General features: G+C 35.7%; 1 protein-coding gene across 2 annotated transcripts in view; it reads left to right on the top strand.

The window, feature by feature from the left end:
* Positions 1 to 373: 373 nt before the first annotated feature.
* Positions 374 to 15,598, top strand: part of LOC307049107 (E3 ubiquitin-protein ligase RING2) — a gene marked incomplete at both ends in the record, with an annotated part of 167,266 nt that continues 152,041 nt past the window's right edge. The window contains 6 exons of one of the 2 annotated variants that reach the window (XM_079698485.1): positions 374 to 460; positions 3,186 to 3,346; positions 4,008 to 4,223; positions 10,769 to 11,041; positions 12,111 to 12,282; positions 12,631 to 12,732. In XM_079698485.1, coding sequence (XP_079554611.1) covers positions 374 to 460; positions 3,186 to 3,346; positions 4,008 to 4,223; positions 10,769 to 11,041; positions 12,111 to 12,282; positions 12,631 to 12,732 — 1,011 coding nt within the window. Of the gene's footprint in view, positions 461 to 3,185; positions 3,347 to 4,007; positions 4,224 to 10,768; positions 11,042 to 12,110; positions 12,283 to 12,630; positions 12,733 to 15,598 lie in introns of those variants that run through there. The other variant, XM_079698484.1, reaches the window with a different exon arrangement.

The raw sequence follows: 15,598 nt of genomic DNA, 5'->3' as shown, positions 1-15,598 counted from the left end.
TGGCAAAAGTTGGACTAGATGGCCATGCTGAAGAGTCTGAGATTTTCCCGACAGTTCTAAGTTCCATGACTACCAGTTTCAGAAAGATACTTCTTACTTTGGGTGAAGAGAGTTTCCTATACATCAGTAATAATTAAGCATTCTCTGTGTGCGAGCTGTTAGGCATTCAGAGATCAGTGATAACTTCTTGCTCTCAAGTAGCTTGTATTTATAAATGGAAAGATTCGTGAGCTTTTCTTCTTCATTCTTGAGGAGCCAGTGTGTAATTTCTGTTGGTTTTACTCTCAGGATTTACAATGTCTAAAAATTAGTTTTGAGATTTACTTCCCTTTCAGATACTAAAATTGTTTTTCTCTCTTCTTTATTCCTAGCAATGTCTCAGGCTGTGCAGACAAACGGAACTCAACCGTTAAGCAAAACATGGGAACTCAGTTTATATGAATTACAACGAACACCTCAGGTAATGTAGATTAAGATAACTTAGAGGGAATATGAGACATATAAACTGGGATATAGTTTTAGAAAGTGAAAACTTAAAAGAACATAACAGTAATAATAAATTTATATACAGTTCTAATTTATGTATGTTTGGTTGACACTTCATTTCTTGAACAAATAATTTGAGTGCATATTCTGTACCAGGTCCTAAGCTAGGCAATAGGTAAAGTGGTGAATAAAACAGATGTGGCACAAGCCCAGGGAGTTTATGGACATCAAACAAGTAAATTACACATATGAGAAGTTATGTAAAGGGAAGGTCCTTAATGCTGTAATAAATAATAACGGGAGAACCAGGGAAGACTATTTTGAGAAGGTGAAGGTGGGAAAGACTGGGAGAGGAACATGTTTGAAGGAGATAAACATGCTTAAAACTGAAGTCATTTTCAGTTTGAAATGCCTATATGACAAGTAGAGATGCTACCTAGGGGTCTGGACTAAAGTTTTAGGACTTGTCAGTACATTTTAAGCATGAGAATGCCAGATCACCTAGAGAGAGATGAGCAGAAGGCCCAGAACTTCATCCAGAGGAGCTTCAAGATTTAGAAATTAAGTAATGGAAAAGGAGCCAGCAAAGGAGACTGAGAAGGAACGGCCAAAGAAAAGTAAGGAAAAATGGAAGATGAAGTGAGGGGATCAAAACATAGGACAAAGTGTTTCAAGGAGGATGCAGTTACTGTGTTCAGTACTACTGAGAGGATGAGTAAGATGAAGATTACAAAAGTGAGCATTAGAGTTGGCCGTATATACTTGGTGACCTTGACCAGAGTAGATTCACTTGAGTAGGTTTTGCTGTGTTAAAGGGGAGGGGGAGGTGAAAATGAATAGGTAATGTTTCAGAGAAGTTTGGCTGTGCAGAGAAACAGAGAAATGGAGTGAAAACTTGAGGGCAACATAGAATCGGGAAGTTATTTAAATTTTGTTTTGTTAATAAGATGAGAGATGGAACCACCCTCACCCCACCCTCCTCTACACACAGCTCTAAGCTCATCATTGACATTTCACTATGCAGCAACCCTATATTAATCTAGGCTGATTTAGTGAAGAGGGAGAGATTGCTGAAGTCTGAGATCAAATAGAATAATCCAGAGAGGGATATACTTGAGAAGGTAGGAAGGAATGGACATGTGATAGGAAGAGGCGTACTTTCTCCTTGTAAGAAGAAAGAGGAAGATGCTTTATAAAGATTTGGTAGAGAGAAGACGAGAGAGTTCCTTAAATGAAATTTGAGGTAAGGTAATTAATCTATTGAACATTTAGGTGGTAGGTCTGCAGATAGAAGAAAAGTTGTAAAATATTGTAGTGAAAAGAAAAATGAGTTTTTAGTGATATCAGTCTGGTTGTGTGATTCCTCCCTTTTTTTCCCCCTGCAGTGCTATGCAGATGCACAGGTATAGGCATGGAAAATATGGATAGATGGTTTATCCAGGGTTCAGATTTTGCTAGGCAAATTCTAAAGAGGAAGAGGGGACTAGACTTGATTACTAGCTGAGTCATCATCATACTCTCTGTGTGATTTATAAAATCGAGGTTATAATTCCTAAATCAAAAGTTTGTGTGTATATTAAACTAAGTAAAATACAGAAAGTGCTTTATATAGAGAGGTTGAAACATAATGGATACTTGATAATGGACAGTATCTATAGTTTTGATGTCTTTCCTTGTGGGGTCATCAATCTTTGACCCTTTAGAGAAAACACAAGTACGACAGAGAGCCAGTGGAGACAGGAAGTGTCAGTAACATATGGGAAGCCCCTTATTCTGCCTGCATCTTCCTTTTCAGTGACCACATGCTAGACCTCTTTCCTCAATCCATAGGAGCCTGTATTGGTGCCTTTAGAGCTACATAATCTTTGTTCTCAGTGCCACCTTGTGGGAAGGGTGAGTAGTGGTAGTGGCAAAGAAAGTAGGAGTCACTAATCAGTGTATTTGGGAGGTTTGTCCTGAATTCTACATTGGAACTTCAAATGCATTTTCGCACTGAAAACATTTTTAGACATGACAATTAGAAATACTAATACTTTTTATGCTTCAGAGGTGCTATGGTTTAAATCAGTTTGTAGGTTAACTTGAGAACCTGACCACTTTGTATAAAACTGCTCTGTGGATCAAGACTTTTTAAGGTTCAAAAGGTGACTTTAAAATTAAATCCTGTTAAGCTGTGTATAAATAGGGAATACTTGTATTTGAATTTTAAAATCTTTTAATGGATGGCATGAAATGTATAGTTTATTATCAAAATGGTGCAGTTTTGCAGATGGAAGAAGTTTTAGGGTTCACTAGCTTAACTTCCTCATTTTGCATGTAAGAAGACAATGTTAAAACTAATTATTTAGTGTCACAAAGCTAGTTGTAGAACTAATAGAACCTAAGCCATCTGATTCCATATTCAATGCTTTTCTTATTGCTATACCAGGGTAATTTAGCATTAGTTATCTTTTAAATATATAATATGTTATCTTTAGCATTAAAATAAGGGCATTTATATAATGCTTTGGTGCTGGGGCTGAGGGGAGTTGTAGGAGATTATAGCTAAAACAAGATTGGTTGTGAGTTGACAGTGATGGTGACTGGGTGATGGGTATATAGATGTTCATTTTTGTCATTTTCTATATTCTTACGTTTGAACTTGTCCATAATTTTTTTCTAATTAGGTAGCATTTAATTTTAAAGTGATGCTTTTACAGGAGGCAATAACGGATGGCTTGGAAATTGTGGTTTCACCTCGAAGTCTACACAGTGAATTAATGTGCCCAATTTGTTTGGATATGTTGAAGAACACCATGACTACAAAAGAGTGTTTACATCGTTTTTGTGCAGACTGCATTATCACAGCCCTCAGAAGTGGGTATGTTAAAATGAATTATGCTAGGTACTTAAATTATACGAGGACAGTGTTCTAGTGCTCTGTGGGTTTTGAGAAATACATTTTCTATAAGTGTTCATTTGAGAATTGGAAATTTATCTAAAGTCTAGGTTTTAATTATTGGAGAATCTTTGTTTTGAAACAGTTGATTTTATATAGTTTTAGAAGCTTTTTAGGATGAGTTTTTGTTTTGAGGAAATTACAAAGCATGAAACGATATGATTTTCTCACTTCTTAATTATATAAAATAATATCCTGATTAATGCTATTTTAATAAAATAATTCATAACATATAAATTAATATATATTAGTGGATAGTTTTTCCATGTATAGCATGGATATCAGAAATGGGAAATTTAGGAAGGAATAGATTTTTATTTCTAAAATGGTTATATATAATTTACCATGGGGAAGTATTTAGTTTTTTCTCTATTGGCAAGTAGTATGGAGAGTCTCAGGTTTCAAAAATCTTGCTTAGTCACTAGTCAGATATTCAAGGAAAGTCAGGTTAATCAGTTTAAATTTCTGTGACTTAGTAAAGCTATTGGAATAAAGATGATAATTATCTGGAAGCTGGCTATTTTTGTCTTTAGCCCAAAGATACTGGCATTATTTACATTTTCTTTTCTCTCTTTTTATTTAGCAATAAAGAATGCCCTACCTGTCGGAAAAAGCTAGTTTCCAAAAGATCACTAAGACCAGACCCAAACTTTGATGCACTCATCAGCAAAATTTATCCAAGTCGTGATGAGTATGAAGCTCATCAAGAAAGAGTATTAGCCAGGATCAACAAGCACAATAATCAGCAAGCACTCAGTCACAGCATTGAGGAAGGACTGAAGATACAGGCCATGAACAGGTATATGGGAGAGAAGGCCAGGCAGGGTGGCCATTTTTCCAAATACTTTATTAAATACTGAATTAACACCCTCCATTTTGAGAAAGATAAAATGCAGTAACAAATAGTAGTTCTGTGTGGTTACCTTTTCTTGAAGGTATAAAATATGTCTCTAGGCATAATACGGTATTCCATTTAAAGTACTGGAGTCTTAAACAAAACAAGATGAATACCCTCTTATACTCACTTACCATTGTATTTCTCCTCTTCTCTTTAAAAGAGTTGTCTGTGCTTACTATATCCAATACTTCTACTTCTACAATACTTCTACTGTTCCATTTTGAACTCCCCCAGTCAGGCTTATCCCTTTATCCCTTTATCCCCCAGGTGATATGAGTATCACCCTTGTTGAAGTTACCATTGACCTCCACATTGCAAAACCCAATTGCTGATTCTCAGATCTCATCTTACTTAGCAGCATTTTACACAGTTAATTTCTCTTTTCTCTTTGACTGGTTTTCTTCTGCTGGCTTTCAAGAGATGATATTCTCCTGGTTCACTTTGTGTGTCGTTAGCTGTTCCTTATCTCAAACTTAACGTGTTCAGTACTGAACTTGTAATTCTTATCCCCTACTTCTCTTCATTCTTGCTCATTTTAGTTGATGGCAACTCCATCATCCTACTTGCTTTAGCCAAAAACTTTGGAGTTACCTTTAACCTCTCTTATTCCCAGTCTGTATTCCAGTTTGTGAATAAATATATTTTTAGCTTTTTCCATAATATATCCAAATTGATCTAGGCAACCACCATCTTCCATTTGAAAGTGTTGAAATAGCCTCCTAATTGGTCTTTTTCAACTTTCCATGCTTACCTCTACTACATTGTCTGTTCTCAGCACAGCAGCCAGAGTGGTAAATTGGAAGTCAGGTCATAGTTCTCCTTTGCTTTGAAGCCTCTAATAGCTTCTATTCACATTCAGGTTAACAGACTTTAATGATAGCTTCCAAGATCCTGTATAATCTGAGCACTTTCCTCACCCCATTCTCTTTTCTGCTCTGACATCTCCTGATATGTTTAGGCTTCAGGGAGAGTCAGCATCTTCCAAAGCCACATTCCAATAAAGCCAGCCACCTATAAAGCCACATCCCAGTCTAGTGGCTTTCACCTTGGCTGAATATCAGAATCACTTGGAAAGCTTTTAAATCCTAGGGCCTCAAAGGCATCACTCCAGACTAAGTAAATCAAAATCTTTGATTGGGGTACAGGCATTCGTATTTTAAAGGTTCCAGAAGTGGTTCTGAAGAGCAAACTTTTAGTCTTTTACTAGGAGAAAGAATCCCCTTCATAAAATCCTTTATAGATAGACCTTTGATTTTGCTTGAACATTTCTAGTGGTGGGAGTATGTGATAGAAGCTTCTTTCATTTGTTAATAACTTTATTAAAGCTTCTTGGCTGTTTTTGAGACTTAGCAAGCTTGTTTCTGCCTCAGGGCCTTTATACTTCTGTTCTCTCTTTCAGGAACCCTCTTCTTCTAGATAGTCCACATGGCACACACTCATTCTTCAGGTGTCTGCTAAGTTCCTGTCTTCCACCCCAGGACTCCATACTTTCTTACCCTCTCTGCCTCATTTTTCTTCATAGCACTTATCATTCTCTGAACATGTGTGTGTTATTTGCTGTACTAGAATAATATAAGCCCTAAGAGGGTAGAGACTGTGTGAGTAATACTGATTTTTATAACACCAGTACATAGAACTACGTTTGGCTTAAAGTAAATAAGTAAATAGTTTTGTATGAATATATATATTTTTAAAGTTCTTCCCTTATATTGAATTAAAATTAGTCTTTTGTATGTAGCAGTCTTGATCTGTCTTTGTCAAAATACTTATGTTGGATTCTATATTTATTTCAGATTCTGCTTCTATCTACTAGTCCTCAAATAGTTTCATATAAATATACATTCTTATATGCTCTTCTAAAGGCTAAATATTTACATTCCTAATTTCTTTTACTCCTCATATGACATTCAAGTTTGTTGGTGTATAATTCTTGAAATGCTACCTCTAGAACAGTATGTAGTGTTATGGATATGATTTGATAAATGCAGGATATGATAGGCTATTGATCTACCTCCATTATCTGAACATGATTTTATGAACGCTGCCTGAAATTACATTAATCTAGCTCTGTTCTTTGGAAAGAAGTGTGAGGTAAAAATAAATATATCAGACAAGTAACCCTGTTGAGTTTTTTGTTTGTTTCATTATTTTGGTCTTTCCATATCACAGTAGAAAATTATGATAAAAAACATAAAATTTACCATATTCAGCATTTTTAAATATACAGTGCAGTATTGTAAGTACATTCACACAGTTGTACAATCAATTTCCAGAACTCTTTTCATCTTATAAAACAAACTCTATACCCATTAAGCGACAGTTCCTCATTTCTTCCTCCTCTCCTCAGCTCCTGGTAACCACCATTCTACTTTGTGTTTCTGTGGTTTTGATTACTTTAAATACCTCATATATGTGGAATCATACAGTATTTGTCTTTCTGTGATTGGCTTAATGTCTTCAAAGTTTATCCATGTTGTAGCACCTGCAGAATTTCCTTCCTTTTTAAGACTAATCCATTGTATGTGTTCACATTTTTTTTTTTAATAAATTTATTTATTTTTAGCTGCATTGGGTCTTTGTTGCTGCGCGCAGGCTTTCTCTAGTTGCAGTGAGCGGGGGCTACTCTTCATTGCAGTGTGCGTGCTTCTCATTGTGGTGGCTTCTCTCGTTGCAGTGGCTTCTATTGTTGCGGAACAGGGGCTCTAGGTGTGCGGGCTTCAGTAGTTGTGGTATGCAGGCTCAGTAGTTGTGGCACACGGGCTTAGTTGCTCTGCGGCATGTGGGATCTTCTAGGACTAGGGATCGAACCTGTGTCCCCTGCATTGTCAGGCAGATTCTTAACCAGTATGCCACCAGGGAAGTCCCAGTGTTCATATATTTTTGAATCATAGTTTTGTCAATTAACATATTAGTCACCCCCTCTTAATTTTGAAATGCTGTATAGATTTCATAAACAGTATTTTATTTTTTTGGGAAAAAAAAAAAGTTCTTGAGCATCTTTCCTAAGTAAGGATGCTCACTCTCACCACTTCTATTCAATGGAAGTCCTAGCCACAGCAGTCAAAAAAAAAAGAAAGGGAGGGAGGGTATCCAAATAGGAAGAGAAGAGGTAAAATTGTCATTATATGCAAATGACATAATACTCTATAGAAAACTGTAAAGACTCCACACAAAAACTATTAGAACTAATAAATGAATTCAGCAGAGTAGCAGGATACAAGATTAATATACAGAAATCTGTTACATTTCTTTAGACTAACAACAAAATATCAGAAAGAGAAAGTAACAAAACAGAACAATCCTGTTTAAAATTGCGTCAAGAAAAACCCAAAAACCCTAGGAATAAATTTAACCAAGGAAGTAAAAGACCTATATGCTGAGAACTATAAAATTGATAAAGGAAATAGAAGATTCAAAGAAATGGAAAGACATCCCATGTTCTTTTTTTTTTTTTTTTCGTGGTACGCGGGCCTCTCACTGTTGTGGCCTCTCCCATTGCGGAGCACAGGCTCCAGACGCACAGGCTCAGCGGCCATGGCTCACGGGCCCAGCCGCTCCACGGCACGTGGGATCTTCCTGGACTGGGGCACGAATCCAGGTCCCCTGCATCAGCAGGCAGACTCCCAACCACTGCGCCACCAGGGAAGCCCCTCATGTTCTTGAATTGGAAGAATTAATATTGTTAAAATGGGCATACTACTCAAAGCAGTCTATACATTTAATGCTATCCCTATCAAATTACCCATGACATTTTTCACAGAACTAGAATAAATAATCCTAAAATTTATATGAAACCACAAAAGACCTAGAATTGCCAAAGCAGTCCTGAGGAAAAAGAACAAAGCTGGAGGCATAACCCTCCCAGACTTCCGACAAGACTACAAAGCTACAGTTATGAAAACAGCATGGTACTGGTGCAAAAACAGACATACAGATCAGTGGAACAGAATAAAGAGCCCAGAAATAAACCCACACAACCTGTGGTCAACTAATCTTTGACAAAGAAGGCAAGAATATACAATGGAGAAAAGAGTTTCTTTAGCAAGTGCTGTTGGGAAAGCTGGACAGCCACATGTAAATCAATGAAGTTAGAACATTCCTTCATACCATACACAAAAATAAACTAAAAATGTCTTAAAGACTTAAATATAAGACATGACACAAAACTCCTAGAAGAGAGTATAGGCAAAACATTCTCTGATGTAAATTGTAGCAATATTTTTTTAGATCAGTCTCCCAAGGCAAAATAAATAAAAGCAAAAGTAAACAAATGAGACCTAATCAAACTTATATGCCTTTGCACAGCAAAGGAAACCATAAACAAAAAGACAGCGTACGGACTGGGAGAAAATAGTTGCAAATGATGAGACTGACAAGGGCTTAATTTCAAAAATATATAAACACCTCATACAACTCAATATCAAAAATCAAACAACCCAATCAAAAAATGGACAGAAGACCTAAATAGGCATTTCTCCAAAGAAGACATACAGGTAGCCAGCAGGCACATGAAAAGATGCTCAACATCACTGATTATTAGAGAAATGCAAATAAAAACTACAATGAGGTATCACCTTACTCTGATCTGAATGGCCATCATCAAAAAGTCTACAAATAATAAATGCTGGAGAAGGTGTGGAGAAAAGGGAGCCAGCCCGCCTACACTGTTGGTGGAAATGTAAATTGGTGCAGCCACTGTGGAGAACAGTATGGAGGTTCCTTAAAAAACTAAAAATAGAGTTACTATATGATCCAGCAGTCCCACTCCGGGGCATATATCCAGAAAAGGTGAAAACTAATTCGAAAAGATACATGCATCCCAATGTTCATTATAGCACTGTTTACATTAGTCAAGACATGGAAGCAACGTAAGTGTCCATAACAGATGAATGGATAAAGAAGGTGTGGTACGTACACACACACACACACACACACACACACACACACACACACACACACACTCTGGAATATTAGCCATAAAAAATGAAATAATGTCATTCGTAGCAAAAGTGGAGATTATCATACTGAGTGAAGTAAGTCAGAGAAAGACAAATACATGATATCACTTATATGTGGAATCTAAAAAATAATACACATGAACTTATTTACAAAACAGACTCATGGACATGGAAAACAAACATATTTACCAAAGGGGAGGGGGAGGCATAAATTAGAGGAGTATGGATTTAACAGATACACACCACTATATATGAAATAGATAAGGATTTACTGTATATAGCACAAGAAACTATATTCAATATCTTGTAATAACCTACAATGGAAAAGAATCTGAAAAAGAATTTTATATACATATGTATGTATGTATGTGTGTGTATAACTTACTTTACACCCAGAACTAACACAGAATTGTAAATCAACTATAGTTCAATTAAAAAAAAAAGTTCTTGAGCATCTTTCCCAAGCAGTGGGCTATTATTTCCTTGTTCTGGCAATAAAAATGTAGTAATGACACTATTCTTAGAAGTGCATTTCGTTTTTTCACATTTCTTTTTCATCACATATTCCCTCCTTTTTTCTTGTGTATACAGCTGGAGAGGCAATACATATGGTAGAAAGAATGTGTATCATGTTCTTTCTCTGGTTCTGGTGCTTACTAGCTTATAACCGTGGGCCTTGGACCTCAGTTTCGTTGGTTTTTCTCAATTATAAAATAATAACGTTAACTGCCTTGATAGTTGTTTTGATGGGTAAATAAGATGTATACACAAAGTACCTTGCCCAGTTACTGGTTTTTAGTATTTGAGCTTGTTAGAGAGCTGCTTCTGTGTTTATGCTCCATATTCAGATACCATCTTATCTTCTGCGTTGGAATAATTTTGCATTGCATTAGCAGACTTTGGGTGAGGTCAGCAGCGGGCAGGTAGTGCTTACCATTACTCTTAAATCCTGTTTCCTTAAGAAATTCTAATTAAAAAGGCATAAATATCTTCCCTCAGAACTGTAAATTTTTCATAACTGAATTATGCCTTTCTTTAGATTTAAAATCTCATAATAAAGGAAATCATTAAAATGTAAATATTTGCCAATAATCCCTATAATCAATAAAGAAAATTTTTAAGGGAATATAAACATTTGTTTAATTTATTCAAATGTTTGCCTGTGTATAAGTGACGTTCCCCAGACCTTTCAGGGACATGTGGGAAATAAATGACATTATTCAACTTGGAGCAAATTCAATTATCAAGATGTTTTTAGAATTTAGTTTTTGGGTTTTTTTTTTTTTGGCTACGCTGCGTGGCTTGCGGGATCTCAGTTCCCCGACCAGGGGTTGAACCCAGGCCATGACAGTAAAAGCCCGGAATCCTAACCATTGGGCCACCAGGGAACTTAGAATTTAGTAAAATCAGCAAACATACTTCAAAATGGATGCACTGAAAAGGCCTAAATGAAGATTTTATGTTTTTTGTTTTGTTTTCCTTAACTAGATTACAGCGAGGCAAGAAACAACAGATTGAAAATGGTAGTGGAGCAGAAGACAATGGAGACAGTTCTCACTGTAGTAATGCATCCACACATAGCAATCAGGAAGCAGGACCTAGTAACAAACGGACCAAAACATCTGATGATTCTGGGCTTGAGCTTGATAATAACAATGCAGCAGTGGCAATTGATCCAGTAATGGATGGTGCTAGTGAAATTGAATTAGTATTCAGGCCTCATCCCACACTTATGGAAAAAGATGACAGTGCACAGACAAGGTAAGCGTGTGGGTTAGTTTCAGATTATCTGAATTTAGAATGTTAAGGAGTTAAAAGGCAATTTTAGATAAGAATTAAGGGTGATATTTGTCATCCCATTGATTGCCAGGGTTTGGTTGGATATTTTGGCTGCCTGCATTGTTGTTTTTGTCTTTCCTCATGTGCTTCCCACCCACAGTTGCATATCTGAAAGGAATGACCTTTCTAGGTAGAGGAGGAGAAAGGATCATTTAAGTTTCTTAACAGTGATGCTAGGGTGCCAGTAGGCTCTAAAATTCATGCTGGCCAGGATGGCTGCTTTACCACTATATAACTCTAGAGAGCCTGCCCTTAAGTGCATATAAGCATCAAATATTTGTTGAGTGAGTGAGTAAATGGTATATGATGCTTTAAAAAACGATTAGCACTTCAGTGCTTAGTTTTAAAAACCTAAAATTTATTAATTCTTAGACAAGAAGAAATTTGCTCATATTCTTAGTATTCTTCTTGCTGCTGTAGACTCAAAACTCTGATCATTGGGGTTGAGGGGTATGTTCTTTTTTTTTCCTCTCAGTACAGTGTTATTTCTATTTGATTTTTGTCATTTTATGTCATATTTTATGGATGGTAAGGTAGGTAGAGCTTTTATGGCCTGGTAGATAGTGAGCTTGTACTTTTCCCATTTCTGTACCTTTTCAATAAGAAATTTTTAGATAATAGAGGAATAAATTTCTGATATTATTTTGTCAATAATTGAGACATTTTACATTTTATATACCTTTTTAGAAATGTATTAGTTTTTTGTTTTTTGTTTTGCGGTATGCGGGCCTCTCACTGTTTGTGGCCTCTCCCGTTGGCGGAGCATAGGCTCCGGACACGCAGGCTCAGCGGCCATGGCTCACGGGCCTAGCCGCTCTGCGGCATGTGGGATCTTCCCAGACCGGGGCACGAACCCATGTCCCCTGCATCGGCAGGCGGACTCTCAACCACTGTGCCACCAGGGAAGCCCCTAGAAATGTATTAGTTTTATAATTTATGTATATTTTATCACTAATCTAGAAATTAAGGTTTTAATGATTTATTTTTCCAGATACATAAAGACTTCAGGTAATGCCACTGTTGATCACTTATCCAAGTATTTGGCTGTGAGGTTAGCTTTAGAAGAACTTCGAAGCAAAGGAGAATCAAACCAGATGAACCTTGATACAGCCAGTGAGAAGCAGTATACCATTTACATAGCAACAGCCAGTGGCCAGTTCACTGTAAGTATTTAAAATAATAGGCTGTTGAAATTGGGAGTACATTGATCATCTGAGAGTGGCAGGTTGTGGGGTGGGGCCTAATAAAATGGTACAGACCCTGGAAGAAGGAGAAATTGCAGCAGGTATTTAACTTGATACATCCTTTGTTCTTTTATGAATAGTGTAAGTGACAACAAGTTTATCTTAAGATTTTTTTTAAGGTGGACTTTTTTTTTAAGTGGGGTATAGTTGTTTTACAGTGTTGTGCTAAGATGGACTTTTCTGTTTGTTCCATCTCACAATTTTGTGCTTTGAGCAGTTTTCATAATTCTTTCTTTTTTTGTTTGTTTGTTTTTGTGTTTGTTTTAGGTGTTAAATGGCTCTTTTTCTTTGGAATTGGTCAGTGAGAAATACTGGAAGGTGAACAAACCCATGGAACTTTATTATGCACCCACAAAGGAGCACAAATGAGCTTTTACTAAAACCAATTCTGAGAATGAACTTTTTTATAGCGTATTTCTTTAATATGAAAGATGTACCGTCATTACTTTTATGGACAGAACGTTGGATATGTTGTTCAGTTTTCTTTCTGAGCCAGATTCGTTTACACTATTAGAATCTTTTCCCCTTAATTTAAGATACCCTTTTTTGGAAGGGACTGCAGTTATTCAGTACTTTTTCTTTCCTTTTAAAACTATATCTAGGTTGTGTGTTTTCACAAAGTGTGGTTCCATTTGGAGCATCTTGGAGCTTTTGACCCAGGAATTTTTCATAGTTCTGTATTCTTAAGTGAAGATTCAGTTGGCCGTCCTTTCCCCTCCCCTCAAAAGTTTTTTAGGCCTACAGAATGTTAAATAATATGTATTTTGACTTTTTTTCCTGGAGTCTTGTATATTTATAGTTTTCTATATAAGCTGTAGTATCTTCATGAAGACCAAGGCTCAAATTTACTGTGCATAAAAAACAATTCTCATAGGATTATTATTTTCATGGTGTTTTCTTCCATAATATCTCATTTTTTTAAAAAAAAGTTCTTTATGAACTTAGTGTCCATTGTCATGCAATGTTATTTTCTTCCATTTTTTTCTCTCTAATTTTGGAATTTCTGATCCTGGGAAAGAGAACCAAACAAGATCTCAAGTTCTGTGAGAACTTGGTTCATTCACAGATTTCATTGAAAAAAGAAAAATTAAATTGGTTTTATGTAGTCTTCAAGTGTATATTTAAAAAAAGTCTTTTTTTGCATTAGTTCTACTGTCACCTCAGTTCCTTTATTATGTGTTATGTTTTTTCCTATTAAAATACCAGAGACATGGAGATATTTTGCACTTTAGCCTTGATGAAAAGTACAAGATATGTTCAAAGCTTCCCTGATTCTTTTCTTATTGGTAGCCACATAAGTTTCAAAAATAATATGGTACATAGAAGTAACAATGGGGAAAAATTTGCTTCTGTTTGAAAAGTGTGTTTAGCATTTTGGGTTGCCATATCAGTTTATAAATTTGGTGCTCTGCTAATTATACTCTTTCTAGAGAAGCAAGTTAATGGAGCTTGAGCCCTGCCTTGATGTGTAGTGAAAGATAATTCTGTAGAAGAATGTCAGCCAGCATGGTAAAGTTGTTCTACTCTTCTTAATTTAGTTTTATATTGAAGGACAGTGTTTGGTGTTTAGAGCCAAAAGGCTTTATGATTACAGGTCAGAAATAAGATTGACTTGCGTTTTATTTTTCGTCCCTGTCCTGATTCCAGGTATGTTTCCAAGTTTATATTATCAAGGTATTTACAAAAACATGTTTGCATTGAGAATTAACCATAAAAGGTTTTTGCCAGGGGAGAGTCATCCTCTAATACCATTGTAACTAAAGCCTGTCTAGTCATTGTAAATATTTACCTGTCATTTTTGACAGATTGGGGCCAGCTTGATGTTTTAAATCTTCACCCCAATATGCAAATTAAAATGCTTGTTCAATTTTTTACCATTTTATTGAAAATATTTAAAATCTGTTTTTACCTTGGGAATCTGTGCCATGAAATTTGAAAACCACCAAAAATCAAGGGAAATTTTGTATTCAGTTCCTTTTCTGGTATAATGTTAAATTGTATAGATTATTAATGCATGTCCACTGAATATAACCCTGGTTTTGTGGTATAACTGCTTAGATTTTATTGGTGACATTAGGTTAGTGGTTGCATTAAATAACTAAATTCCCATTGTGATTATTAACTGAAATTTGTCTTTAAGCAAAAAGTTATTTGTGAATATAAGCTTTGTGCTTATAGAATGTATGTGTTTTTATCTGTCAGTATGGGAGGATGTAAATTCTTTGCATCATTAGTGAATTTATTGGATGTGTAATCCTTTGAAAAATATAATTATAGGTATTTGATAAGAGCATTGAGTGTGTAGTGTCGTGTGTGTGTATGTATGTGTATGTGTGTGTGTTTTGGAGGGTGGGTACTATTTACTATTAACTACCAGCCATTTCATAAAGTATTTATTATCTAAGTAACTTCTATAACCACCGTCTCACCTGAGGAACAAAAGGCTCACTAAATAGGACCTTTGGATAATACATTATCATTTAAAAATTTATTATGGTAAAGTATATATATAAACCTAATTTATCATTTTAACCATACAATTAATTCAGTGACATTAAGATATATTCACAATGTTGTATAACCATCACCACTATCTATTTACAGAACTATTATCCCAGTCAGAAACTCTGTACCTGTTAATTCCACATTACCACTCCTACCCCCAGCTCCTGGTAAACTCTGTTCTACTTTCTCTCTTTGACTTTTGACTATTTTAGGCACCTTATATATGTGGAATCATACAGTATTTGTCCTTTGTGTCTTATTTCTCATAGCATAATGGTTTTAAGATTCATCCATGTTGTAGCATGTATCAGAATTTTATTCCTTTTTATGGCTGAATAATATTCCACTGTATAAATTTACCACATTTCTTTTATCCATTCATCTGTTGATGGGCCCTTAGATTGCTGGACATTTAGCTGTTGTGAATAATGCTGCTATGACCATTTTTGTACAAGTATCTGTGTGAGTCCCTGCTTTAAATTCTTTTGGGTATATACCTGGGAGTGAAGTTGTTGAATCACGTGGTGATTCTATATTTAATTTTTTGAGGAACTGCAAACTTTTCCACAGTGACTGCACCATTTTGCAATTCTTCCAGCAATGTAGAAGGATTCCACTTTCTCCACATCCTAACTAACACTTATTTTTTTGTTTTTGTTTTTAATAGCTGTCATGATGGATGTGAAGTGTTATTTCATTGTGGTTTTGATTGCATTTCCCTAATGGCTTG

Source organism: Hyperoodon ampullatus (genome assembly GCF_949752795.1).
Source record: "Hyperoodon ampullatus genome assembly, chromosome: 2".
NCBI lineage: Eukaryota > Metazoa > Chordata > Mammalia > Artiodactyla > Ziphiidae > Hyperoodon > Hyperoodon ampullatus.
The sequence above is the reverse complement of the archived record's forward strand: the minus strand, read 5'-3'. Positions and strand labels throughout refer to the sequence as shown.